This window comes from Eptesicus fuscus, chromosome 4, assembly GCF_027574615.1.
Source record: "Eptesicus fuscus isolate TK198812 chromosome 4, DD_ASM_mEF_20220401, whole genome shotgun sequence".
NCBI lineage: Eukaryota > Metazoa > Chordata > Mammalia > Chiroptera > Vespertilionidae > Eptesicus > Eptesicus fuscus.
Genome location: NC_072476.1, coordinates 8,872,359 through 8,900,087, shown reverse-complemented (window position 1 = coordinate 8,900,087; position 27,729 = coordinate 8,872,359). Strand labels below are relative to the sequence as shown.

The window sequence follows — 27,729 nt, the reverse complement described above, 5'->3', positions numbered from 1 at the left end:
AAAGGTCACTGGTTCAATGCCCAGTCAGGGCACATGCTCGGGTTGTGGGCTCGATCCCCAGTAGGGGGGCGTGCAGGAGGCAGCCAACAAATGATTCTCTTTCATCATTGATGTTTCTATCTCTCTCCCTCTCCCTCTAAAAAAAAAAAAAAAAAAAAAAACAATAAAAACATATTTAAAAAATATATAGGTACTTAGCTCCTGTCTAATTTCCCAACCCTATCATGAATCTTGGCCTTGCTCACAGCCCTGCACACTGAAGGGGTGACTCTACATGGAGTTTTCCATTGGCTTCCAATCCCCACAACAAGCTTGGGCGGGGAGCACATGTCACCCTTCCCACAGTTCTCAACTGACACTGCTAGAACACAAGGGAAAGGAGTGGGCGAGCAATCAAGCGCTGTTTTGATTCACTCTGAACCCAGCGCTGCTCCTTCGGGATGGGCAACAGCGCACAGCCAAGGACAAGCAATTCCACAGCACTCCACCTGTGCCCTTCTCCTGTACAGAGGCTGGCTGCTCCCTATCCTAGGAATGCCTTGACATGAATTGTTTGTCCAGTGTTGTTGTGAAGGGTGTGGGCTCTAGAGTCAGCCCCAAATCTGCATCTGATTTTTTACTTCACCACTTAGGATTTTCATGATCTTGAGCAAATTACTTAACCTCTCCGAGCCTCAAGAGGTTAAGTTTTTCACTTACAGAATGGACTTACAATAATACTGCCCCCCATCACCAGATAGTTTTGAGAAGTAGACAAAATATATGTAAATCCCTTGGCACCCTTGACCATAGTGAGCAAAACAATCTTACTGTATTTCACTGATGAGTCAATAAGCTTTAAAAAGGGGGTGGGGGGGAGAAATTCAGGCTAGAAAGGGTCAATAGGGGGGAAATGGGACCTATATAATACTTTCAACAATAAAGATTTTTAAAAAAAAAGAAACCAAATAAACAAAAATCCCAACTAAATGCTCAAAAAAATCCCCAGAATACCAACCATCTTTTCACTCTCATGTTTTTACAGATCACCTCTCAGCACTGCAAACAAAGAATACAAGAATAGCACCACACATCCTCCAGACTTCTATTTATGTATGAGCAACGCAGGTTTGGTATTAGATCCATGAGTCTAGCTGTGAAAACTGTTTGTTTGTTTGTTTGTTTGTTTTCAAAAAGAAGTATCACAAAGAACCCCAATATATGAAACAGACTCAATCAGAGACTCTGTTCACTTAGTGGGGGTGGGGGAGTGGGATTCAAAGCCTATACATTCCCAAATCCAGCACATGAAACTCCACCAAGAAACCCTATAGGGGGGAAAAAGAAACCCTATGGATCTACAGAGCACAGAAAATCCCCTGGTAAAACACCTCCAGGAGCTTTATCATTCATGTCCTACCAAGTCTAGAAATAGAAACTTATCTTCAGGTAATAAATGGTTGCTGAAAAACTGGTTTGTGAATACTCTCAAGTATCTTTCAACCACTTCAACCACCTCACCACCACCCAGGGTCTTTGCAACCTGACCACTGTTTAACCCAATCACTGCACCTCCTGGCCCTATCCCGCCCCCTGAACTTCACTGGGCCCACACTTCCTCATCTAGTCTCCTCATCCTATGTGTCAGCCGGACCCAACTTCTAACTTTCCCTCCACATAACCTTTCCTTGGCTTCACATGTCACTTCCTCTATCTAGAATTATCTTCTCTACCTGGGAAACTTCTACCTGTGCATTAAAATGTCACTCCTTGAAAATAAATGTCACTACATCTGTGAAGCCTACTGTTACCCCCCTAGCAGAGCCAAGTCACTCTTCCTGGGCTTCCTAACATTGCACTGCGTACAGTGACCTGAACTTACTTTTCATTCGCATTCAGTGCTGGCAAGTGCATGAGCTAGAGCCACCTCAATGGAAGATGACTTAGCAACAACTATCAAAAACTTAAATGCAGCCGAAACCGGTTTGGCTCAGTGGATAGAGCGTCAGCCTGCGGACTGGAGGGTCCCAGGTTCGATTCCGGTCAAGGGCATATACATTGGTTGTGGGCACATCCCCGGTGGGGGGTGTGCAGGAGGCAGCTGGTCGATGTTTCTCTCTCATTGATGTTTCTAGCTCTCTGTTCCTCTCCCTTCCTCTCTGTGGAAAATCAATAAAATATTTTTTTTAAAAATTTAAATGCATAGACAACTTCACGCAGCAAGTGTACTTTTAGCAACTTTTTTCTCCAAAAGTTTACATGTAAAAAGGACCTTCATGTCAACACTGTAAAACAAAATATTGGAAACCACCTAAATTTCCATCAAAGCAAGATTGGTTAAAGAAGGTACATCCATACCATAGAATACAATGAAACTGTGAATACAGTAGAAAACCCCTGGCTGAGTGGAGCATCATCCCATACCCTGGAAAGGTTGCAGGTTCGATTCCTAGTCAGAGCACATGCCTAGGTTTCAGGTTCAATCCCTGGTCAAGGTACATGCAAGAGGCAACTGATAGATGTTTCTCTCATAGCTCTCTCTCTTTCTCTCTCTCTCCTTTCCTCTCTCTCTAGAATCAATGAACATATCCTCAGGTGAGGATTAACCCTTTGCACTCGCTTACTTTTTTCTCGAGCTACTACCGATGCTAACCGTTTCGAGTCACAATCGACATCCGAGTGCAAAAGGTTAAAAAGAAAAAAATAAGAAAAGCAGTAGAGAAGCTCTATACATGAAACTATATCCAATATAAATTAAACTAGAGGCCCATTGCACGAAGAGTCATGCAAGAATAGGCCTTCCTTCCCCTGGCTTCACTCCCAGCCACCCGAGGGCCGCCAAGTCCCCACTCCCGGCCAGAGCACCGCTCCTGTAGCTCCCTTCGCACCCTCTTCCCCTCATAGCATGTGTCCCGCCCCAACAGGCTGCTCTGTGCCTGCGTATGCAAATCAACCCACCATCTTTGTCAGGTTAATTTGCATACTCGCTCCTGATTGGCTGTGGGCGTAGCGGAGGTATGGTCAATTTACATGTTTGACTATTATTAGGTAAGATGTTTTTAAAAGGCACAAAAACAGTGTACCAGTGTGTATAATATGCTGCCTATTGAAGGAGAAAGAGTAAGGAATATGCATACTATGCATACACACACTGTTTTTCCAAACTGGTAATGCTAGTTGCCCCTAGGGAAGAGAATAGGTTTCTGGGGACAGGGGAAAAGAAAGAGGCTAATACTCTGTACACTTTCTTATATCATTTAAATTTTGTACACTATTTATCTGTTTACAAAAAAAGAACAACTAGAGAAAAAAAGGAATTACCTGCTAATGTGCCGGCCTAGTAGCCTAAGAGTGCACAGGCAGAGACTACTTCCTATTCATCTCTATGGTCCCAGGGTCTAGCGCACAGTAGGAACTTAATAAATATTTACTGTACTGTAGCCCGGAGCCCAGCTGGTGTGGTTCAGTGGTTGAGCATTGACCTATGAACCAGGAAGTCATAGTTTGATTCCCCATTAGGGCACATGCCTGGGTTGTGGGCTCAATCCCCAGTTGGGGACATGCAAGAGAAAGCCCATCAATGATTCTCACTCATCAATGATGTTTCTATCCCTTTCTCTCTTTCTCCCATCCTCTCTGAAATCAGTAAATTTAAAATTAAAAAAATAAATGTTTGCTGCAGAAATTATTTTAACTATTTCTCCCTTTTTTAAATCTGGTTTTTATTTTTTATTTTTATTAAATTTATTGGAGTGACATTGGTTAATAGGATCATATAGGTTTCAAGTATACAGTTCTATGACAGTTCTTCAATGGTGATAACTTAAGCTAATATTTACTTAGCACCATGCTCTGTCTTAAGTATTTGACATGATTAAGTCCTTTAATCCTCATAACAATCCCACTGCACAGATGAGGAAACCGAGGCCCAGAATAATTAAGTAATTTGTCACTGGTCACACACCTAAGTAAGTGGCAGAGGGAGGATTCAAACACTGGCCCCAAAACCCTGCTCTTAAACATGAGGTCATACTGTTCTTCACACACCTAGGAATAGACTGAAATCACTGAACACTGAAGTACACGCCTTACTGAATAGTACTTGCTACAAAAAGCTTCTGTCCTTAACTGCTGAATCATAAAAACTGCTGAAATAAAGTCAGGCCACTGCCTACGTGGGGACTAAGGAATCCCCAAGGAAGCTCTGATCTTGGCTTTCTGGTTCATGTGCACCCAACTCAACCCCAAGGGGATCAGGCTCTGGAAAAATGATTCAGACTAATCAAAGTAAGACACTGACCTGCCCACCTGTGAATTTACCGTGGAGGCTACATTTGGTTTAATAAATAAAATCCTCTATCTCTATCAAGCATTCCATCTCAGTGGGTGCCTAATCTAACTAATGGGAAGACCTCCCTTCCATTTTGAAAAAATGAAAATCACGTACTGTACTTAGAAACACAATTTCCGACCACTCAGAATTCCAGTGAAGATGTGAAACACTGAGAAACAGACGCCCCTGGACCCTTTCTTATTGTCCCCAATACCATTCTTACTCTTAAACAAAACTTCAGACTTTTCCAGAGGCCTGATGTATTAGATACTTTCACAAACTTATTTATTAGTTTTCAGGCTGGCTATTTGTTAGTGTTGCTATTTTTTCAAATATATTTTTATTGATTTCAGAGAAGGGAAAGGGAGAGATAGAAACATCAATGATGAGAGAGAATCAATCAATGATCAGCTGCCTCCTGCCGATGCCAAACTGGGGATTGAGCCCAACTCGGGGATGTGCCCTGACCAAGAATCTAACCGTGACCTCCTGGTTCATAGGAGTTGGGTGGGCAGTGTTGCTATCTTTTTACGACACAGGGAAGCATCTTACCTGTAAGTTCTCCGAATCACACTGCTATAGGGGTTAACTTCCAGGAATTTCCTGTAGAGCCCCAGTCTTGGAATGTGCTGTCACTGCACTGGCTTTCTCTCTCCAAGCACCACCAGACACTTCCTTGTCTTGGTCCCTATTTTAGGTTCCATCCTACGCCAAGGCCCGTAGCCCTCTGTGCACCAACAATCACATACTAGGAATGGGCATCTTAATCAAGTAAATGTGTTAAAGTCAAGAGTATTGCCATAGCTGGATTGTTAATTTTCAAACTATAATACATAGATTCAATTCAAACTTTAATTCATCTTCCCTTTCTGCTTTAAAAGATTTTAAGAGGCCATCTATGATTTCATTTATATGATTCCAGAATAAGCATACCCACAGACACAGAAGCAGCAGATACGTAACTGCCAGGGCCAGGGGAAAGAGCAATGGAGTTAATGGGTACAGTTTCCTTTGGAGTGATGAAAAAGCTCTAGAACTAGAGTGGCAACTATTATACAACATGGTAAATGTACTTTAATGTCACTGAATTGTACATTTCAAAATGGTAAATTTTATGCTATGTGTATTGTACTATATACTACAAATTTAAAAATAACCAACTTAAGACTGTGATAAAATATGTTAAGGCACCACTTCTAATACATTAAAGTAAGTACTGGAAAAGACACAACCAAAATGGCGGCATAGGTAAACATCTGAACTTGCTGCCGCGCACAACCACAACAAAACTACAACCAAAAGACAAAACGAATATCATCCAGAACCACGGGAAGGCTGGCTGAGTGGAAATTCTACAACTAGAAGGAAAGAAAAAAGCACATTGAGTCTGGTAGGAGGTACGGAGATGTGGAGGTACGGAGGCGCGCGAAAGGGGCTGGAAACTGGGTACACTGTTGTCTTTTTCAATCGGGAGGGAGATACAAGTTCCCAACTGCTCTGAACTCCACTTCTGGGCAAGACTCTGAGGACGCAGACTCATACAAAGAGAAACTGGACTGTCTGGCATTGGGCCAGAACATGAGGGCAGCTTTCTCTCAGAGGTGCTTGCAGCATTCATTGTTCCTGCACGTTGCCACATGACACAGAGACCTGGGGGCCTCTTCGGGCAGGGCTGTCGGTCAGCCATTGCTATCTGCTCCGCCCTGGTGATTCCCTGAGACCCCGTCCCACCTAATTTACAACCCCACCCAAGCTGTGCGCAGAGGCTTTTGCATATGAATGGCCTGGCCTTTTGCAATCTAAAAACCTAACAAACTGCAGCTGGGTCAGAGAGCCCCAAAGCTTCCAAAAGAAGGCCGAAGGCTCCACAGCAGCTTGCATTGCTTCATTCACAGCTGGGCCTCATCTGTGCACCTCCAAACCCCAAACAAAGAGAAGGAATCTGAAGATCTCTCTGTAGCTCCTGCTGGGTAGCCTCAGGCAGTGGCTAACTTTGCACCTCCTTGGAGATCCAAGAACCAGTGTACCCAGTGGTCAGAGTGAGACCATCCAGATTACAACTCTTCACATCCATAAGGGACACACTCAGGGGGCAGACTCAGTGAGCACCAAAGCCCCACTGAAGCAAGTCCTGCCCCATAAGGGTGTCTCCAGCACAGAAGTTCTCCCACTGTAGACACAACTGGTCCTCACAGCCAATTGGCCTGGAGGTCAATTCCTCCCAGTGATACCAACAGCAATCAAGGCTTAACTACAACAAGACTGTGCACACAGCTCACAAAGGGGTGCACCAAGCATGTCCACCTCGGGTAATTAGGGAGGCTGAGCCACTGGGCCCTATAGGACACCTAGCACACAAAGCCACTCTATCAACACAGGGAAGCAGCCAAAATGCGGAGACAAAGAAACAGGTCACAAATGAAAGAAATGGAGGAAAGCAAACTACTGGATACAGAGTTCAAAACCACGGTTATAAGGTTACTCAAGAATCTTCTAGAAACCTCTAAGAAATATAATGAGACCGTCGAGGACATGAAAAAGAACCAATTAGAAATCAAGCATACACTGACTGAAATAAAGAATAATATACAGAGATCCAACAGCAGACTAGAGGATCCCAAGAATCAAGTCAAAGATTTGAAATACAAAGAAGCAAAAAACACCCAACCAGAAAAGCAAAAAGAAAAAAGAATCCAAAAATATGAAGATAGTGCAAGAAACCTCTGGGACAACTTCAAGCATACCAACATAAGAATTATGTGGGTGCCAGAAGAAGAGAGAGAGCAAGATACTGAAAACCTATTTGAAGAAATAATGACAGAAAACTTCCCCTACCTGGTGAAAGAAATAGACTTACAAGTCCAGGAAGCGCAGAGAACCCCAAACAAAAGAAATCCAAAGAGGACCACACCAAGACACATCATAATTAAAATGCCAAGAGCAAAAGACAGAGAGAGAATCTTAAAAGCAGCAAGAGAAAAACAGTTCGTTACCTACAAGGGTGATTTCTCAACAGAAACTGAGCCACACCAGCCAGGGCCCAAAATATGTTTTACATTAGGAAAATAATAACTAAGCAAGAGCAAGAGATGGCAGAGCAGACTGTCTGATGGCATCAGTACATACTTTAATTGCCAAATAGTACTAGAATAAAGAAGGTGTGGAAACTGAACTAAATTACTGGCCACAATCTTGGAAGGCTTGACTACTGCAGTGATTTTGTTATTGTTGTTGTCATTGTTTTGGGAGAGTTGTTTCTTTTTGAAATAAATCCCTATGGGAGAAGAGTATACAGGAACTCCCTGTACCATTTTTGTGGTACTTCTGCAATTATAAAATTATCTCAAAATAAGACATTAAAATTAAAGAAATCCTTGCTAGGTCACTTAACTTGTCTTTCACTAAAAACAGAAGGCAGAATACAGATAAACAATTTTCTGGGCCATAATAAAGCACAGGGCTCCTTTCTCCATGAGTTAAATAAACGCCTTTCCTGGAGTGGTTGCCTTCACAGAAATCAACTCTGCTGTCTAGTAGAAGCCTAGCTCTTCAACATTTCAAAGCTTTCACCTTCATGAACTGACCTAAACACATTGAGCTTTTTCACTTTGCCATGTATGCCTATGGCTCCATCTGCCCCAAATGGCCCTTCTGTTTCCTCACCTCAGGCCCCAAACTCTTTTTTAGTGACTTCCCATTTCTGTTTTGAAACCCAACTCAGTCGTCACCTCCTTCAGAAAGCCTTCCCTGATACAGCCCTCCTATCCCCAATTTGGCTGGGCTTTTATTTCTGTACTTCACTCCCAGCACTGTAATCATTTGCCAACATGCGTATCTCCTCATGCAGGGTTATAAACTTCCAGAAGTTATAAACTTCTATAGCTTCACACTTGCATTCAAAGAGCTATAAACCAGATGAATTCCCAATTATTTTGCAACTCTGTTTCAAGTAAGCCCCCAAAATTCACCAATAATGCTTCCTTCCAGGCCTGATTTTCCTTCCAATAAGAATTACAAATTACACACATCCTGATGCATAGACTCACCAGGAGTTAGTCTATCTCCAACTGGCTCTAAATAATGAGCAATGTTTGCAATGGCCCAGCACTCATTTAATATTAGGAATTGCTTTCCCCACACCTAGAATAGGTGGATCCAAGACACCAAATTTTAACATTCTACTCTCTAATTTATCCATAACTTCTAATTGCTAACTAAGAGCTTTAACTTCCTCATACCTTTTTTTAAAATATATTTTTATTTATTTCAGAGAGGAAAGGAGAGGAAGAGAGAAACAGAAACATCAATGATGAGAATCACTGATCAGCTGCTTCCTGCAAAGAGATTGAGCCTGCAACCTGGCATGTGCCCTGACAGGAAATGGAGCCAGTAACCTCTTAGATCATAGGTCAACACTCAACCACTGAGCCACACTGGCCAGGCTCATCACCAGTTCTTAGTTGAATTATTGGGGGGAATTATCTTCCATAGAGTAATTAAGATTTTTATAACTCCCAAGCTGTAGGCTTGAAGACTAAAGAACCTCCAGGCCTAGGAGGTCAGCTGGGCCCACTCACTAACCAGCTAAGTGACTTGCTCCAGACACCTGAAGGGATTGCAAGGCATACCTTTTTAAAATAGCAAATGAATATTAAAGGCTTTGAAGGTAACTGACAAAAAAAATCAAAAACACAAGTGTTCAATATCAAGCGTCTACAGAATATGGCAACAAAGCTTTCTTTCATTTTCCATCTGTTCACTATGGAGGTGTAAAGGGGGATTCTTTTTCTCAAGAGTTTTCTTATAGTTCTTTGAGATACTTTTCAAAAGCCTTCAAGTTTTTTCTCATTCTTAGAAGTCTCCTTTACAAATACACCAGGATGTGATTTTTAGTACTTCTCAGTAAAATATGCCTGTCCACAGAGCTCTGAGGACATGGACCAGCCACCTCCACAGTAAAATGAGGCCACATGGTGTTCCTCAAAGTGACATATGTGCCTGGATCTTTAACTGGTCTGTAAAGACTGGAGATGGAAGGAATGGAAGAGGGAAGGGAAGGAGGAAAAAAAAAGAATATAGATGTAGATTTTTAACAGTAAGTATTTAAGGTATAACCCAATATTGTCAAGAAATTCCAGGTTTACAGAGAGCTACTCTGACTTATAGACCCAGGAGAGGTGCCTTCCTTTAATCAGGTGTAGGCTCTCTTTGTCAGTAGGGTAATTTCACTGGAAAATTAGAGAAACCCTACACATGCACATGATTGCCAAACTCTCCTATGAAGCTACTTCATATATCCTTTAACATTTTAAATTCATACTCTGGTTCATAAACCCAATTAGCAGAACCAGTAACAATGATTACCAGAAAAATCATTTTACCGAGGTGAGCTCTGCAACTTTTGCAATGTAATTGCTTCCCTACTGTTAAATCTATTCTTACTAGTACACTATGTTATGACAAATAAACATAAAGCCAAATGGGGAGAAATATACATTGTAACTACAAGGAACAGCAAACAAAAGGTAAATAAATGTATGATGATTTAGAAAACTATCAGAGCCCTAGCTGGTTTGGCTCAATGGATAGAGTGTCGGCCTGAGGACTGAAGGGTCACATGTTCGATTCTGGTCAATGGCACGTACTTCAATTGCAGTATCTCGGGGCATGTGCAGGAAGCAACCAAATGATGCTCCCATTGATGTTTCTCTCTCGTCTCTCCTCCGCCCTTCCACTCTCTCTAAAAATCAATGGAAAAATCCTCAGGTGAGGATTAACAAAAAAAGAAAAAAAATTAACAGATTATTTAGTTCTATCACCAAGACAATCATTTTATTCAAGTCCACAATATTAGTACACATGAAATGTTAGTATTCTTATTCTGACTAAAATCAGCAGAAGATTTAAACAAATGTGCAAGCTATTCCAAACTGTTCGGCATTCTAACATTATTCAGCCAAATTACTTTTTTTTTTAATGTTGGCTGACCCAACAGAAAAATGTATAAAGATCAGGAGATCAGGAATGGTCAGCTAATGTAGGAAAAACTACATATGACAATAAAATATCAAAACATATTCCAGCCTGGCCGCTGTGCTCAATGGTTGAACATCGACCCATGATCCAGGCGGTCACGGTTCTATTCCCAGTCAGGGCACATACCAAGGTTGTGAATTCGAGCCCCAGGCAGGGCACTTGCCAAGGACAACTGATGGATGTTTCACTCTCACATAAATGTTTCTTTCTCCCTCTCCCTTCCTCTCTCTAAAATCAGTATAAGCATGTCTGGGGTGAGGATTAAGAAAAAGAACCAGTGGAGAATATTGAATACTTTAAAATATAAAACTAAGACTAAATACTGAAAAAACTGGGGATACAGACCAGGCTAATAAATGCTCTAAAGATACTGACAAAGTAAAATAATCAAGAGTGAAGAGGAGAAAGTGGAATGAGTACAAATTTTCTTATTTTTCCAACTATAAAGCATACTAATAATACTGCCTAGAACTGAAACATAGAATATACATTGTTTTTTTACATGCCATATTCTTAATTTTATTTTTATAATCTTTTTCCTTAACCTACAGGGATTTATCAAGAGCTAATAATTATTAAAGCAAAGATTTATTTGAAATTTGACAATTCCTCTTTCAGTTTCACTTATTTTTCTCCTATTAAATTCAAATGAGATGGACAGACCTCAAGGGTATTGTACTTAGTAAAAAAAAGTCGATCTCACCCTAGCCGGTTTGACTCAGTGGATGGAGCGCCGGCCTGCAGACTGAAGGGTCCCAGGTTCAATTCCCGCCAAGGGCACATGCCTGGGTTGCAGGCTCGATCCCCAGTGTGGGGTGTGTAGGAGGCAGCCAATCAATGATTCTCTCTCATCATTGATGTTTCTATCTCTCTCTCCCTCTCCCTTCCTCTCTGAAATCAATTTTTTAAAAAAATTCTATCTCAGAAGGTTAAATATGGCAGATAATATGCACATACCATTCTCAAAGTGACTGCTGGGAGGGAGGGAGATTACAAACACAAAGAGAATTAAGCTAGAGGGAGTTCTTTTGTGGTGATGGGACAATTTTGTACCTTGATTGTGGGGGTAGTTATTTGAATCGATACATGTAATAAATTGCATAGAACTATACACATGAATATAGGTTAAAAAATTATGAAAACTGTACGGCCGGTGTGGTTCAGTGGTTGAGCATCGACCCATGCACCAAAAGATAACCAGTTTGATTCCCGGTTAGGGCACATGCCCAGATTGCAGACTCGATCCCTGGTGGGAGCCGTACAGGAGGCAGACGATTGATGTCTCTCTCTCATCAATGTTTCTCTCTCTCCCTCTTCTTCCTTTCTAAAATCAATAAAAATTAAAAAACATTTTTTTAAACGACGAGCCCTAGCTGGTTTGGCTCAGAGGATAGAGCGTCAGCCTATGGACTGAAGGATCCCAGGTTTGATTCCAGTCAAGGACACATGCCCAGGTTATGGGCTCGATTCCCAGTGTGGGGAGTGCAGAAGGCAGCCAATCAATGATTCTCTCATCATTGATGTTTCTAACTCTCTCTCTCCCTTCCTCTCTGAAATCAATAAAAATATATTTTTAAAAAATAAAAATGATGAAAACTGAATAACGTCTAGTTAATAATTGATATATTCCAATGTCAACTTCCTGGTTTTGATATTGCACAGAGCTGTAAAGGATGTCATGATTAGGGGAATCTGGGTGAAGGGTACACAGGACTCTTTTAAACTCAGTTGTTTTGCAATTTCCTGTGTCTATATATTTCAAAAAGTATAGTTTAAAATGCAAGTGACAGTAAATTGATTTTTCTTTTAAACTAGCATGACCCAAAAAAAATCAGCACACTTTTTTAATAAAAGTACTTAGATTAAGTATCCACTCCCCTTATCCATGGATGAACGGATAGATGGATAGATGGATGGATGGATGGATGGATGGATAGATACAAAGATATATCATAGTTTAAGGTAGTAGGTTTGGGGGTGATTTCTTTTTTCCCACGTTCTTTGTACCTTTTGATACAGCTTGATTTTTTATGAACACTTCATTTTTATTAAAAGTATCCAGTTGTTACTCCAAAAAAAGAAAATCTTCCCAGTTCTGATTATTAGTAAATTTAGAAACCAATAATGTTCCTCCCCCTCCCCCAGCCCCCAGCTGCATTAACTCATAAAATACCTTTATACCATTCCAGGGAGTCTGAGACCAGAGATTTTGTTCATTACAACCTTCATATAAAACAATGGCAGGCTGCTCTAATGTAAATGAACTACTGCATACGCTAAGTCTAATGGGCTGAACTGAAACGCATAAAGAAATCAAACGTCTGGTTTTCGGTTTTAGAATCTGAAGGTGAGGTGAGAGTGGGGTCTCTCAGAGAAAATAACTAACAAGCAGTTAGGGATAGTGGACTAGTACCTGATAAAAGGCCAGGAATGAGGAAAAAAGGTGAAATCATCTCATGCAGTTATTTGTGTATCTCCCTTGAGCTCCTCCTCTAGACTGTAACTTCCTTTAAGGCAAGTACTATGTCATAATTAGCCTTGTATCCCTAGTACTGTGACTTACAAAAGGTAGTTGCTTCAACAGTTTATGGGAGGGATGAATTCTTAGTGGAGATGAAGCAGCAGCCCAGGATTGCCCATAATTAAGGGGAGGAGAAAGGAGGAGCCACCACCTCAGAAGAAATCAGAACTACAATGGTGTCAACTAGTCCTACCCAGTTTGCTCAGTGGATAGTGTCGGCCTTCGGACGAAAGGGTTCCAGGTTCGATTCCAGTCAAGGACAGGTACCTTGGTTGCAGGCTCCTCCCCTGCCAGGACCCTGGTCAGGGCTCGTGCAGAAGGCAACCAATCAATGTGTTTCTCTCACATGGATATTTCTGTCTTTCCCTCTCTCTTCCACTCTAAGAATCAATGGAAAAATATCCTCGGGTGAAGATTAAAAAGTAGTAATAAAAAAAATTTTTTTAATAAAATTTTTAAAAAATTTTAAAAGATAGTGTCAGCTAATGCTGCTCAAGGAATGCACACTATTCCTGGTCCATGGCAAAGGGAGTATAGAAATTGATAGCATTTAGAAACTTCTGTATCAATTTGGTATTGCCACAACATCCAACTTTATGTCTGTCCAATCCAATAAACAGCCCTAGCTGGGTGGCTCAGATGGTTGGAGCATCATCCTGATGGGCCAGGTTTTATGGGTTTAATCCCCAGTCAGGGCACATAAAGAATCAACCTATTGCCAAAACCGGTTTGGCTCAATGGATAGAGCGTCGGCCTGTGGACTCAAGTGTCCCAGGTTCGATTCCGGTCAAGGGCATGTACCTTGGTTGCGGGCACATCCCCAGTAGGGGGTGTGCAAGAGGCAGCTGATCGATGTTTCTCTCTCATCGATGTTTCTAACTCTCTATCCCTCTCTCTTCCTCTCTGTAAAAAATCAATAAAATATATTAAAAAAAAAAAAAAAAAAAAGAATCAACCTATGAATGCATAAATAAGTGGAGCAACACGTCGAAGTGTGTGTGTGTGTGTGTGTGTGTGTGTGTGTCCCTCGCTCGCTCGCTCTTCCTCTCTCTTAAAAAAAAATCAATAAATTTAATAATCTATTGCCCCAATCCAAGGCTGTGAAGAATTATATTTAAAAAAAGATCCTATAACAGCTTTGGGATTGTACTTTGAAGAATGTTTTTCATTTTATTTTGCTAAAAATTCATTGTTATTGTCTTTCACAAAACTATTTGCCCATGGTGAATTGAAAATTTTTAAATCAATAAAAGACAACTAGTTCTTTACAATGAAAAAATAAATAAATGAAAAAAATGTCCTTTCTGTTGATAACCTGTCATGTGGTCCAGCTACAACTGTGCCCACAATAGACATACTTTTTCTATTCTATCACAATAGAGAATATGCAGAAATACCTATTTTCTCTTTTATGAGCAAACTTTGACCATCTTGCCCTTTCAATTATGAAGCAAATTTTGCAAGTTTTAAGGTTAGATGACTAGATGTACTGTTTTTCCTGACAGCATTTCAAGTAAGCTACATTTCAAGTGAATATGCCTCTGTAAATGTACACAAGCTTAAGAAGAAACCTGGTAATTAATAGAAGAAAACATGGGCTGTTGAGTTAAAACTCTGTGCCTGAATCCCATCTCTATCAACTTGTTATATTATTCTGGACAAGCTACTAACTAACATCACCCTCCCTGAGTTTCAGTGTTCTCATCTTTCTCAACTGTAAAATGGGAACAGATAACACCTACCTTCCAGTAGGATAATCATAAGCTACTAAGTGAGGACTGGCCCTGGCTGGGTGGCTCAGTTGGTTAGTGTCGTCCCATACACCAAAAGGTTGTGGATTCCATTCCCAGTCAGGGCATATCCCTAGGTTGCAGGTTCGATCCCAGTTGGGGTGCATACCCGGTCGATGTTTCTCTCTCACGTCGATGTTTATTTCTCTCTTTCTCTTTCTCTCTCTCTCAAATCACTAAGAACATATCCTCAGGTGAGGATTAAATAAGGTACTGTATGGAGTACACGAGGGCCTCCAAACAATGGCCAGCACCGAGTGAAATTATGAAATACGCACAGACCTTTTTTCTCCCTCTAAACCCCAGGTTCCTTCCCTTTCCAATAGCCTTTCACCTCCCTCACTTCTCTCTGCTTTGTGGGTTTTCTCAGTCAGTACCCACAACTCCCTCACCTCCCCAACCCCCATTCCTAATTGTTCCCCAGCATGTCTCCCAGGGACAGTTAGTTTTTGAAGCCTCCCAGTAAGTATACCATGAACATACACAGCATTTGCTCTAACAACTCCCCTTGCTCACCTGCCCCCACCTCCACCTGCCCAAGGGAAAAATACCTGAGCTTGCTGGCTGCTATGGGTTTTGGAAAAGCAGGGTGTTTAACTATATTCATACTCTAGTTCAGTCTTCCCACACTCTTCAAATACTGCTACTATCATTTACTAACCTCAGAGGCCCACCTTGACCCTCTTGGATTTATTTTCACACCTGACTCTCAACTACCTAAATATCTGTCGAATGCTTAACTGGAAATGCAAAGGGAAATGAGACATCCTGCTATGGAATCCTTTGTCTTTTTATTTTTAATTATTAATTTTAGAGAGAGGATGGGAGGGAGGGAGACAGGGAGGGAAATGGAACATCGATTTGTTGTTCCACTTATTTTTATTTTTAAATATTTTTATTGATTTCAGAGAAGTAGGGAGAGGGAGAGATAGAAACATCAATGATGAGAGAGAATTATAGATTGGCTGCCTCCTGCACACCTTCTACTAGGCATATGCCTTGACCTGGAATCAAACCATGACCTCCTGGTTCATAGGTTAATGTTCAACCACTGAGCCCACCCACCGGCTATGTATGCATTCACTGGTTGCTTGTTGTACGTGCCCTGACTGGAGAAACCTTGGTGTATCAGGACGATGCTCCAACCAACTGAGCTACCCGGCCAGGGCTGATGTGGACTTTTTTTTTTTTTAATCCTCACCCGAGGATATTTTTTCTATTGATTTTTTAAAAGAGTAAAAAGGAGGGAGAGGGGAGGGAGGGAGGGATGGAGGGAGGGAGGGGGGAGGGAGAGAAAAAAGAGAGAAACATCAATGTGAGAGAGACACATCAACTGGTTGCCTCCTGCAAGCTCCTCGCCTTGGGGCTGGGGATCCCTACAACTCAGGTTCATGACCTTGACAGAAATCGAGCCACAACCCTTCCCTGTGTGAGCCAACGCTCTAACCACTTAGCACACTGGCCAGGACTTTTAAAGAAAGAGAACCAATTCCACTCCCAGGCTTGGAGTGGGAGTGAGGGAAAAAGAGTGATGGAAAGAATTTCACATTTTGCTCTTCAAACTTCTGAACTGTTTAACATTTACTACAAAAATGTAGTCTTGTAATTCTTATACAATGAAAACAAATCAAAATAACGAAAGGGGAAAAAACAGACCTAACTATAATCAAAGATGAAACTAGTGGCTGAAAAGCCTCAAAGAGGTTATGTTTATGGTGACCTGGAAATGCTTTGGTGAGATATCAACTGCAAAAATGAAGAAAGGACATTCAAGCAGAGGGAACAGAACAGAGCAAAGGCAGAGAAGTATGAAAGTGTACTCAGTGTCCTGAGAATGAAAAGTGGTTTGTTGTGGCTAGAGAACAAGGTATAATTTGGGAAGTCTAAAAGATATTCCAAAAAAAATCACTTTAAGCATTTAATAAATCATTTTACCCTTACTGAGAAGACTGAAAGTGAAATTGTGAAAATCCAGGGCCCGTGTGCTTTCTACTACTGTGCTACGATAAAAACGTGGTCTCTGACAACAGTGGGGGTCACGTGGCATGATCACATCTGAGTTCCATGAGGTAGCTCGAGCAGGAATACAGAAGATGGACTAGTGGAGGAAGACCTGGAGGCTATCAGGACAACACAGTGAAAGCAAGAGACAAGGACGGCCTGACCAAAGTGGATGGATCGAAGGGAAAGGCCAGGGTCAGAGCACAAATAAGTTAGCAGCTGCATCAACAGGTCTACAAGGGGGGCACTAAAGGTGAAGGGGAAGTTAAAATGACTCAGGTTTACATTTGAGTGTTTTGTGAATAAGGTCATTAACAGAACTAGGACGTGGGGGAGCAGGCTCTAACCTGAGGGGAAGAGATGGATTTCGTTAGACATGTTTGATTAGATGTCTACACGACACTCAGGTGGATATCCAAGGCTAGAGAGAAAGGCTGAGTTCTCATTAGTACACAGGTCATAGCCGAAGCCATGAGAAAGAAAATCAACGGAGAATGAACCATGGGAGTACTATAATGGAGGCCAAGGGAGCCAAGGAAAAGAAGTGTTTCAGGAAAAGAAAAGGAGACCAGCGGTTGGTAAAGGCCAAGAGCCCAGCCGGCGTGGCTCAGTGGTTGAGCATTGACCTATGAACCAGAAGGTCATGGTTTGATTCCCAGTCAGGGCACATACCCAGGTTGCAGGCTCAATCCCCAGTGTGAGGCGTGCAGGAGGCAGCCAATCAATGATTCTCTCTCTTCATTGATGTTTTTATCTCTCTCTTCCTCTCCCTTCCTCTCTGAAATAAATTTAAAAATATATGTATTTTTTTAAAAGGCCAAGAAGAAAAGTCAGATGGCATAAGCACTGAAAAGAGACTAATTCATGTTGGATTCAGCACAAAGAGGTTATAGGTGATCTTCAAACATAGTGAAAATAGAAAATCAGTCTGCAGTGGTTGTAGAATAAATCCTGGCAGAGAAAGGGAACAGATTTGAAAAAGCAGAGGCTACGTGTTCAGGAATTCCCTCCCTCTTCACCCCAGGCTGTGCTGTCACATCTTCCTTGACTTAGACAAGATATGTCCACAATCCAACTACCTAAAATCGTAAAGATCCTTGTCGTGACCAATGTTAGTGAGCTTCATCTCAACAGCAGCAACTACCCACCTACCTACAGACAGCGCCAAATCCCTTATTTTATCAGCACATGTCCCATCTCCTGTCATCTTCCTGTCCGTTTCTTTATCTGTCATGTCTTCTATCCCCACCAAATCCAAATCACCAATTAATTAAAATTTCCCACTAATCCCAATCGCAAGGTTAGAGTAAGGTGACCAGATTTTAACATTGGTAAAGCGGGACACCATTGACCGCGGGGGGGGGGGGGGGGGGGGGGGGGGGTTGGGGGGGGGGTTCTTGATTAAAAATTTGGTCTATACGGAGCAACAAAAATTTTCATAGAACGTAAAAATAGTATTGTAATATTTTTTTTAAAATTTCAACGTAAGTACAATTTACGAATATAATAAATAAAAAATTATGTATAGTATTATTTTATTCTTTGGCATATTTCTCATTTGAGTGAAGTTTTTTTAGTAGATTGCTGTCGTTGTTTAAAAGGTCGTGAATTTGCCGTAACGTAAGTCGTAAGTGTCACTTTCAAGGCCAGCGCTAGACTTTTTGCCGTCACTATAAAATATAAATAATACGAGTACTGTCTGCTAAATTCAAGAAAATTTATGTATTTATGAAATAAATAAATTACTTACCTAAATTATCTGAATAGCTGATTTGTAATGACATCACTTGTTTAACTAGCTCACTAGCACGCAGTACGATGTGTATCGTCTGAGAGACAGTTACAAAATGTTTTCGTCGTTGCCAATCCCAAAAAATGCCATTGTTCATTAAGTCCAAACAATGGTGGTCGAATTCTAACAACTGATCAACAATGCGAACTTTGATAAGCAGTTCTCGATAATCAGTTCTCAACAATTATTTGTTATTATTAAAGTTTAACATTATAAAATTAACAAAAATAATATAAAACTCATATCCTGGCTAAATAGCCACATGGCCGCCGAAAAACCGTATATTCCCTTCCCGTTCTCCCGCCGTTCCCTAGCTTGTTGTGCATTCTTTCCAAAAATTGGGACTTTTTTAAAACGCTGCGGGACGCGGGACAAATTGTTAAAAATCGGGACTGTCCCGCCAAAAGCGGTTCGTCTGGTCACCTTAGGTTAGAGGCTTCCTAAATCAGCTTGAACTTCCCCCTTTCTTCATCCCCTGAATCTGGAATTAGAGTTTTAAGTGACAACTCTCCTCCTCTTCCTCTCCACTCCTAATTCCACATCCAAAGACAGGCCTTTGGCACATCCATTCAGGCATGGTGTCATAACCAGGTTCCCAAACCAATCTAACCTATACATGGCAGGTAAATTAATTTTCCTTTAAGGAAAAACCAGACAAAAAGCAAAGTCCAACTCCCTAAAACAGTCCTGGAGGCCCTCCATAATCTAGCCATCAACTACCTTTATAGCCTTTTCTCCAACTACTTCTCCACAAAAGCCTCCACTATGGCCAAACCAAAACCAGTCTTCCTTCACATTACACATTTAGTTACATCTTCTCTTCTGAAATATCCTCTCACTACAAGTTCTATTCATCATAGGGAACCTAACTTACTCCCTCTCTCTAAAGCCCCCTTTGAACACCCAAGACCTCCATAGCATTCCTGCCACAATTTAACTGTCTACCATGCCAAGAATTGTTCTAGACTCTTAAGATACATAGGTAAACAAAGCAAAGATCCTTAGCTTTATGGAGTTAATATTTTAGCAGGAGATGTAAAAAAAACAGGCTTCAGAAATAACAATAAATATATAAAATGTTTACAAATGGTAAATGCTACAGAAAGAAGTCAAGCAGGGTATGAAGGACTGGGAGTTCTGGGGTGGGATTACAATTTTAAATAGGGCGGTAAGGATAGGCCTTATTGGGAAGATGTCTCCTGAGGCGGCTTGTGGAAGGTCAAACTTGTCGTGCAAGCGACAGTGCAGTCCAAGCAGAGGCAACAGCCAGGCCACAGCCCTGAGGCAGGAACACACCTGGAATTTGAAGGAGGCCAAGGTAGTTGAACAGAGTGAGCCACGGGGAGAGCAGTAGATGGGCTCAGCATGTAACCACAGGCCAGAACATAGAGGGCGCAGTAGGTCATGCAGGAACATGAGGGCTGCTGTTAGCTTTGCTCTACTGAGATGAGGAGCCATGGGAACAGAGCAAAGACATGAACTGCTTTCAATTTTTCAAAGAAGCACTGAGGCAACTATGCTGAAAACACATGAACATTAACTATTGTATTACCTAGTATCCACAGTAATAAATAAATAAATAGATAAATAGATAAATAAATAAGAGGCAAAGTCAGAAGCTAGAACAGTTAGGAGGCAACATCCATAATCCAGTGGAGGGAATAAGAAACGATAAAATCCTGGCTACATTTCAAAGGCAGAAACCAATTGATACAATCAGAGGCAGAGTGTGAAAGGTCAAGGATAACTTCCAACTTTTTGGCACAAGCAGCTGGAAAGACGAAGCTGCCCTCGGAGAAGGCTGTGAGTGGAAAAGACTTACAGGGGAAGATGAGGAGTTGAGTTTGAGACATGTTACATTTGAAGTGCCTGACAAACAAGCATGAATGTCAAGTGGCAGCTGCATACATGAGAACTGCTGCTGAGGAGAGGTCTGAACTAGGAACTCACTAGGTCGGAGGCCTAGGGCACCCCAGCTGTTCAAAGATCAAAGAGATGAGGAAGAAACAACCAGTGAGATGGAGGAAAAGCAACAGCACATCTAGTGTCCTGGAGGCCAAGTGAAGACTTCAAGAAGAGGGAGTTTCAACTTGTCCAGTGCTCCTGACAGGTAAGTAAGATGAGAACTGAGGACTAACCATTGCACTTAGGAAAGGTGTCGGGAGGGACCCTGACAGGTGAACTTAACAGAGAACAGAAAATGAGCACTTAGAGCCACTCTTTCCTGGAGTTCTGTTGCAAAGGGGAATAGAGAAATAGGGCAGCTGCTGGCAAAGAAAGAAAGTAGGGGAAGTATTTACGATGATCAAAAAATTATGTTTAAGTGCCACATGTATGTACTCATATAGAGCCCTTAAAAGCCCAAAGCACTCAATAAATGTTTTCTTCCTTCACTCTCCCTTCATACCTATCACTTTCTATTGTCTTTACTGATATGTATCTATCTCTAAAACTATCTGCAAACAACTTTTACTTGGAAGACCCTTTTTTATCTTGTTCAACTATCACATTCTTCCTAATCCTTCAAGACTCAAATATTCCTCCTGAGAAGCCTCCTCAGACCCCTCTCCTCAGTTACTCTCCCTCAGATCTGCTACCTTTGTACCAATGCATTCTTCTGCAATCATCCTTGTCACAGTCTCATAATTATCAGAATGTATCACCCACTGTCCTCACTAAACTGACTCCTAGAGGGCAGGGGCAATGTCAAGTGCCCCTCTATATTATAAATTTTTACCTCTGGGGTAAATGTTTAACAGTAAGAGCACAGGCTCCTGCCCTGGCTGGTGTGGCTCAGTGGATAGAGCATTGGCCTGCGGGACTGAAGGGTCCTGGGTTCAGTTATGATCAAGGGCACACGCCCACGCTGCAGGCTCAATCCCCAGTAGGGGGCATGCAGGAGGCAGCTAATCCATGATTCTTGCTCATCATTTATGTTTCTATCTCTCCCTCTCCCTTCCTCTCTGAAATCAATAAAAATATATTTATTAAAAAAATAAGAGCACAGGCTCCTGAGCCACATTGCCTGGGCCTGAATCCCAGTTCCACCATATGGTTGCAGTGTGACCTTGAGAAGTTGCCTAACCTCTCTGGGCCTTGAATGTTCTCATCTATAAAATGGAGGGGGGTGGGGGGAGAAATAGCCTCTACCTCCTGGCATTGTTTGGAAGAGTCAAAGAGTTAATATATGTAAAATGCCTGGCATGTACTAAGCCCTATAAACATCAACTATCATATTATACAGTAACCACAATACCTAGGATTTTAAGCTTGATGCAGGAAGTCAGCAAATTATTTCATGAGCCCACCTGGTGCGGCTCAGAGGTTGAGCATCAACCTATGAACGAGGAGGTCATGGTTCGATTCTAGGTTGCAGGCTCGGTCCCCTGTGGGGGTGCCTACAGGAGGCAGTGATCAATGATTCTCCCTCATCGATATTTCTCTCTCTCTCCCTCTCCCTTCCTCTCTGAAATCAATTTTAAAGTGTACATTTTTAAATTATTTCATGAATGACTAAACTAAGGCACTAAAATGCTCTGGCCTACTGTGGAAAATGACTTCTCTATACCACTCTGAGCTTTTTGTCTTTACCAAATTTCATCGCTTTAACCATGTCATGTAGTAATTTTTTTAAAATATCTTTTTATTGATTTCAGAGAGGATGGGAGAGGGAGAGAAATATAGAAACATCAATGATGAGAGATATTCATTGATCGGCTGCCTCCTGCCCGCCCCCTACTGGGAATCAAGCCCGCAACCCGGGCATGTGCCCTTGATTGGAATTGAACGCAGGACCCTTCAGTCCATAGGCTGATGCTCTATTCACTGAGCCAAACCGGCTAGAACAAGTCATTTCTGGATATTTAACCTATTTCCCAGACTACCTCTAATTATGTGACTAACTACAGAACCTCTGAGAGAGAGGAAGAGAGAAAGATAGAAACACCAAGATCTGTTCCCCCATCCTAGAGGAACAGTTTAAAGGGATTCCCAGCCCAGCCAGTGTGGCTCACTTGGTTGAGAAACGTCCCATGCACCAAGAGGTTGGTTCCCAGTAAGGACACATATCCAGGTTGCAGGCTTGATCCCCAGTAGTGAGTGTGTGGGAGGGAGGCAGCCAATCTCAAAGTTTCTATCTCTCTCCCTTCCTCTCTCTAAAAAAAAATCAATAAAAACATATTTTTTTAAATCCTATATAATAAAAGCCTAATATGCAAATTGCCCCCTCAGGTGGTCATTCGACTGGGAGTTCAACCGCTTTCTATGAGGGGGCAGCGTGGAACAAGGCGGGCGTCGGCGACGCGGCACTGGCAGCAGGCAGCAATGGAAGCGCTGCTGGCCCCGATGGGCCCCTGATGAGAGTGGGACCATGGCAGGATGGGGGGAGCAGGTGAGCGGGCGGCACCAGGTCAAGGCGGGTGCAAGCGGGAGCCCGATCGCCCTGCCCAATGGCCCTGCAAACAGCGACCATTGCGGGGGGGTGAGGGGGTGCAGGGCTGCTGCTCGGCTCCCAAGTGCTGAGGGAGCCTGACAGGGGGCCAATCGCCCCTCAGATGACGACCAGCAGGCTCTGATTGCCCTTTCGGGGCAGGGCCCCGGTCTGGGACTGGGAACTGGGGGTGGGTGGCGGCAACCTCCCATGGTGCCAGGACAGGGGGTACGACCTCTCCCCAGCTACCTGGGGGCAGGGGTGACAGGGAGGGAGGTGGGGTGGGAATGCGGGGTGTCTGCCGAGCTCGCTCTCACTCCCCCTGCTACCCTTCCCAGGGCTTGTGTGCCAGGGAAGCCCCCACCCCCCCAACTCCGGCTCAGGTGCCAGGAGCTCGCAAGGAGCCGGCCCAGCATCAGCGCAGCCTCTTCCAGGTAAGTGGGGCTGCCACCACCAGGACCACAGGGGCCAGTCGGGAGAGAGCGTGCTGCCCGCCCAGCTTTTGTGCAGCACTGCTGGGCAGCCCAGAGGCCCACACTCCGCCCCGGCCCACTGGCCCACTGCATCCAGCAGCGCTCACCGCATCTCCGCATGGGGACTCGGGCGCCGTGACTCAGGCGGAGGGGGGCGCACAGGGACCCAGGTGCTGCCCAGAGCCCCAGAGGTCAGCTGGGACCTGCCCTTCCACGCAAGACACTCGCACTTGGATCGCCAGCCAGGCCTAGGGACTGCACCCATGCATGAATTTCGTGCACCGGGCCTCTAGTAATAGTAATAAAATAAAGTGATTCCCATACTCCCCAGCCCCAATCACAACCTCAAAACCAAAGAAAATACAGCTGGATGACATTCCCGATCACCTTTCCACATGAGGCAGCACATGTACTGCAAAGAGCACAAACTTTGGAGTAGGCCACCCTGGGTCCAAACAGGTACCCTACAGACAGCGGAGCGGGTCTGTTCACCTCCCCCTCTGGTAGTAACGGCAATAACGTAACCTAGCAGGGTGGGTGCGGCTAACTGATACTGAATGACTTGAAGAAAAATGAATACATGAAAAATAGCTAGCTTATAGCAGATACTAAATAAATGGTAGTTTTGCCATATACTATTTTCATCTTAATTAGAGTTGAAGTTTTAAAAAGAAATATTACTAAGGCTCAAGCATATGACAATGAATACTCTTAAAAGTTAGAATGTTTAGTCAGTAGAAAATGAACAGGAAAAAGTTCCTGGAATAAATAAAGAGCTGTGATCCCAGGGAAAAGACCCTCCTCCTGTAACACACAAACCAGGCAGCAGCTGCCTTGCATTTTGGGAACAAGATCTGCTTTGCCTAAATCCTTGACCCCTGGGACACCTCAGACGAACTGCTGGTGTGATGCAGAAAGGAATTAATTAGATGGTCAACCTCACATACACTGTGGCCACCCCCATGTTTTTAAATATGTGACTCAAAACTTACTTCAAGAAAAAAATGTACATGGTAATCATGAATTATGAGTATAGACTGGACTATAAAGTCAACTACTACTTTACTAATTAATTGCTCACAGATGGTCATTTCACAATGCTCTTAAATGACCTTAACTGCTCTTAACTGCTCACAGTTACCAATTAAAATAAAACCTGAATACAAGGTTGCTTGGCTAGTTTAGTCAATAACCAATGGAATTCTGCCCAGGGGGTCCCAAAGTTACCTGGGGAGGAATGTGTCTGTCTTGATTCATCTGACATTCCTTAGAGCCTGGCATATAGTGGTTACTTAAAATTCACTGAAAAAATCTGTATGCCCATGTTCTGAGCAGCATTACTCACAGTAGCCAAAAGGTGGAAATAGTCCACGTGTCCATCAACAGATGAGTGGATAAACAAAATGTAGTATATACACACAATGGAGTATTATTCAGGCTTGAAAAGGAAGGAAATTCTGACACATGCTACAACAAGGATGAACTTCAAGGACATTGTGCTAAGTGAAATAAGGCAGTCACCAAAAGACAAATACTGTATGACTTCACTTACATGAGGTACCTAGAGTAGTCAAAGGAGACAGAAAGCAAACTAGTGGTCGCCAGGGGCTGGGGAAGCGGAAAGGGAGTTAGTCAGTTTCAGATTTGCAAGATGAAAAAAGTTCTGGGGATGGATGCACAGCAATGTGAATGTACTTAAAACTACAAAACTGTACACTTAAACTGGTTAAAATGGCAAATTTCATGTTATGTATATTTTAAAGTTTAAAAATCACAAAAAAATTCATTGAAAGAATAAATGAAGGATGGACTACTCAGCACTATTTTCATCACTCACTAAATGTTCTATTTCATGCCTCTGGATTGTTCATTAGAGAATTCCAATCTTACATTTCATAGATGAGGAAAGTGGGGCTCAGAGAGCATAACTGATCTGCTCTGTACTACGCATGTCATCTACTATACAGTGCTGCTCAGCATTAATGGTGGATTATTGTACCTGACTGGCTGTAGGCCCCATGAAGACAAGAGCTCTATGCCTTAGGTCTTCTTTCTATGCCCAGAACCTGCACACACCACCCGCAGGCTCCTTGAATTTTCTGAAACCCCACTGGTCTGAACATCTGTATCATAGATGTCACCGTATCTCTTTCTCAGCTAAATCACTAACTTGACAGGGAGGCAGCCTTAAGAAGACTTCTGTCACCGGAGGTGCTCACACGCAGGCTGGGCCATCACCCACTCCCCAAGGCCTATTACGCGCCCAAGAGCTGGAGCACATACAGGTTCGGACAATTTCACCTTTGAGGGAGCCAAGTCTTCTGCAGGAGGCAGGTAAGGCTCAGAAACAATTACGACGGCGAATGATAAATGCTTAACGAATCTAAGGGAGCACTGAGAATGGATATGGAAAACATCTGCAGCACAGGCTGAGCTGGATCCGGACGGATGAATGGTTTTCCGGGCACCACCAGCGAAAAGGCCAGAGCGCGTCGCAGAAACGGCAGCAGCCTGGGTTTCCAAAGAAAGCACCAGTCCTGACTTACCTCTGCACAGCACAAACCGTTTCCGCACCTACAACCTGCAGGACCCCGACACAGTGCCGCGCTGCATCTAACAGGGGCTATGAAGTCAGACTAGCAGGGTTCAAACCGTGTCACTGTCACTTAAGAGTGACCTTGAGCTGGTTCTGTGCCTCAGTATCCCCACTTCAGAAGAGAGCTGGTGTGCTAATTAAATAACACATGTCAGTCACTTAGCACGGGGCCTGGCACATACTAAGCCCTCAAAAAAAATGATGGCTACTGCCATGATGAGCTACACTCTACGAGAGGCAGACATCAGGGCTGTGCCTGCTGAGCTTTCAGGTCCCTCTCAGTCCGAGAGGCAGCCTGGGGGGATGGGAGCACCGAGCGGGGCTGCACACCCTGCACGCATGTCACTGCCCAGATCCGCACCCAGGGAGAAGCGATGGCTCAGCAGTCCCGGGCCCGCTCCCACCCCTGAGCCCCAGCACCCGGGGAGGGAAGGGGCTCGGACCCCACTTACCATGCTGGCCGGGGGAAGGGGCGGCTCAGGTGAGCTGGCTCTCGGGCTCCGGACACGTCCCGTCCGCACAGTTCAGGTCATGATCCCGGCAGACTCGGGAAGTCCCCCACCCGTGCAAAGAGAACCGCTTCCCCACCCGGGCCCCGCGGGGACCCTCTACAAGGAGCGCGGCCCCCCGGCCCGCCTCATCGGGGACACCCCGAACAATTCATCAACACCCACCCGCCCCTCCCCAAGTTCACTGAAGAAGCAGGAAACAGGGCTCGGAGGCCGGCACGGAGGGCGGCAGCGCGGGGCCCCCCGCCCGGGCCCGACCCCCGAGGGGAGGTTCCGGGCCCAGGCAGGGGCTCCCCGGCTCCGCGTTCAGGAGCGGCGGCGGGCCCGGCCCCGCGGCTGAAGGAGCGGAGGCTGAAGGGGCCTCGGCGGCGCAGCCCGCGGCGCCGGCTCAGGGGAGAGGCCCGGGGGCCCGCGCTGTCCTCGCCGCCTCGGCCCACACGGTGGCCACCGCCGCCCTGCAGAGCATCCCGCACGCGTCCGCCCCGAGCCGTCCGCTCGCGCGCGCGGCCGCCCCAACCAACAGCCCTAACGCGCCGGAAGTGGCGAGCGCCCGGCGTGGCCCCACGGCGCGGCCGCCGGGCTGCGGCGCTGGAACCGGACCAATCCGGAATCGGGCGGGGGGCGGGGCACGCGGGGCGGGGCCGCACCTGACGGCTCCCGCTGGCCCCGCCCCGGCCCCGCCCCGCGTCCGGCGCCATGTTGGTAAAGGGCGTCGCGCCGGCCTTCTGGGTAAAGCGGCGCTTTCCCTTTCGCTTCTGGCTCATTCATTCCGCAGGTCTTTAGGGAGCGGCTTTGGCGCGCGCGGCGCCCGGCTGGGAGGCTGGGGCACGCGGCCTCTGCCCGCGCACGCCTGCATCCACCCGGTCCACACGCACGTGAGCCCTGCTGTGGCCCAGACTGTGCCGTGGGTGCCAGGACGAGTGCAATAAACGGGGCTGCTGTAGCCCCGGCCCTCGGGAGGCAGATGAGCAAAAAGCAAGTGAACAATTGTCAGAAACGAGGAAGGCTTTGAGTAGTGCGAACCCGTGGGCTGAGAGGAAATGGAAGAGAGGGGTGGGAAACGTACACTGAAACCTAAAGAACAAAGTCGGCAGTGGGAAGCCTGGGTTCTGGGTCCGCAAAGAATGTGATGGGTTCCTGTTCCTACCCTCCAACCCACCCTGCTTGTGGAAGTGTTGATTTTAAGAAACAGAAGCAGGAAACAGCCCCTGGCAGCAGAGGTGCTGCTGGCTGTGCCTACTGCGTGGCCTGGAGCAAATCTGCATGACCC

The 27,729-nt window shown here is 44.3% G+C and overlaps 1 protein-coding gene across 5 annotated transcripts in view; it reads right to left on the bottom strand.

Moving 5' to 3' along the window:
• The window catches only part of XPO6 (exportin 6), a 127,714-nt gene extending 101,105 nt beyond the window's left edge, over positions 1-26,609 (bottom strand). For all 5 annotated transcript variants that reach the window (XM_028134147.2, XM_008157687.3, XM_054714546.1 and 2 more), the window contains exon 1: positions 26,403-26,609. In XM_028134147.2, coding sequence (XP_027989948.2) covers positions 26,403-26,405 — 3 coding nt within the window. In that variant the 5' untranslated portion in view covers positions 26,406-26,609. The remainder of the gene's footprint in view (positions 1-26,402) is intronic.
• Positions 26,610-27,729: the final 1,120 nt, after the last annotated feature.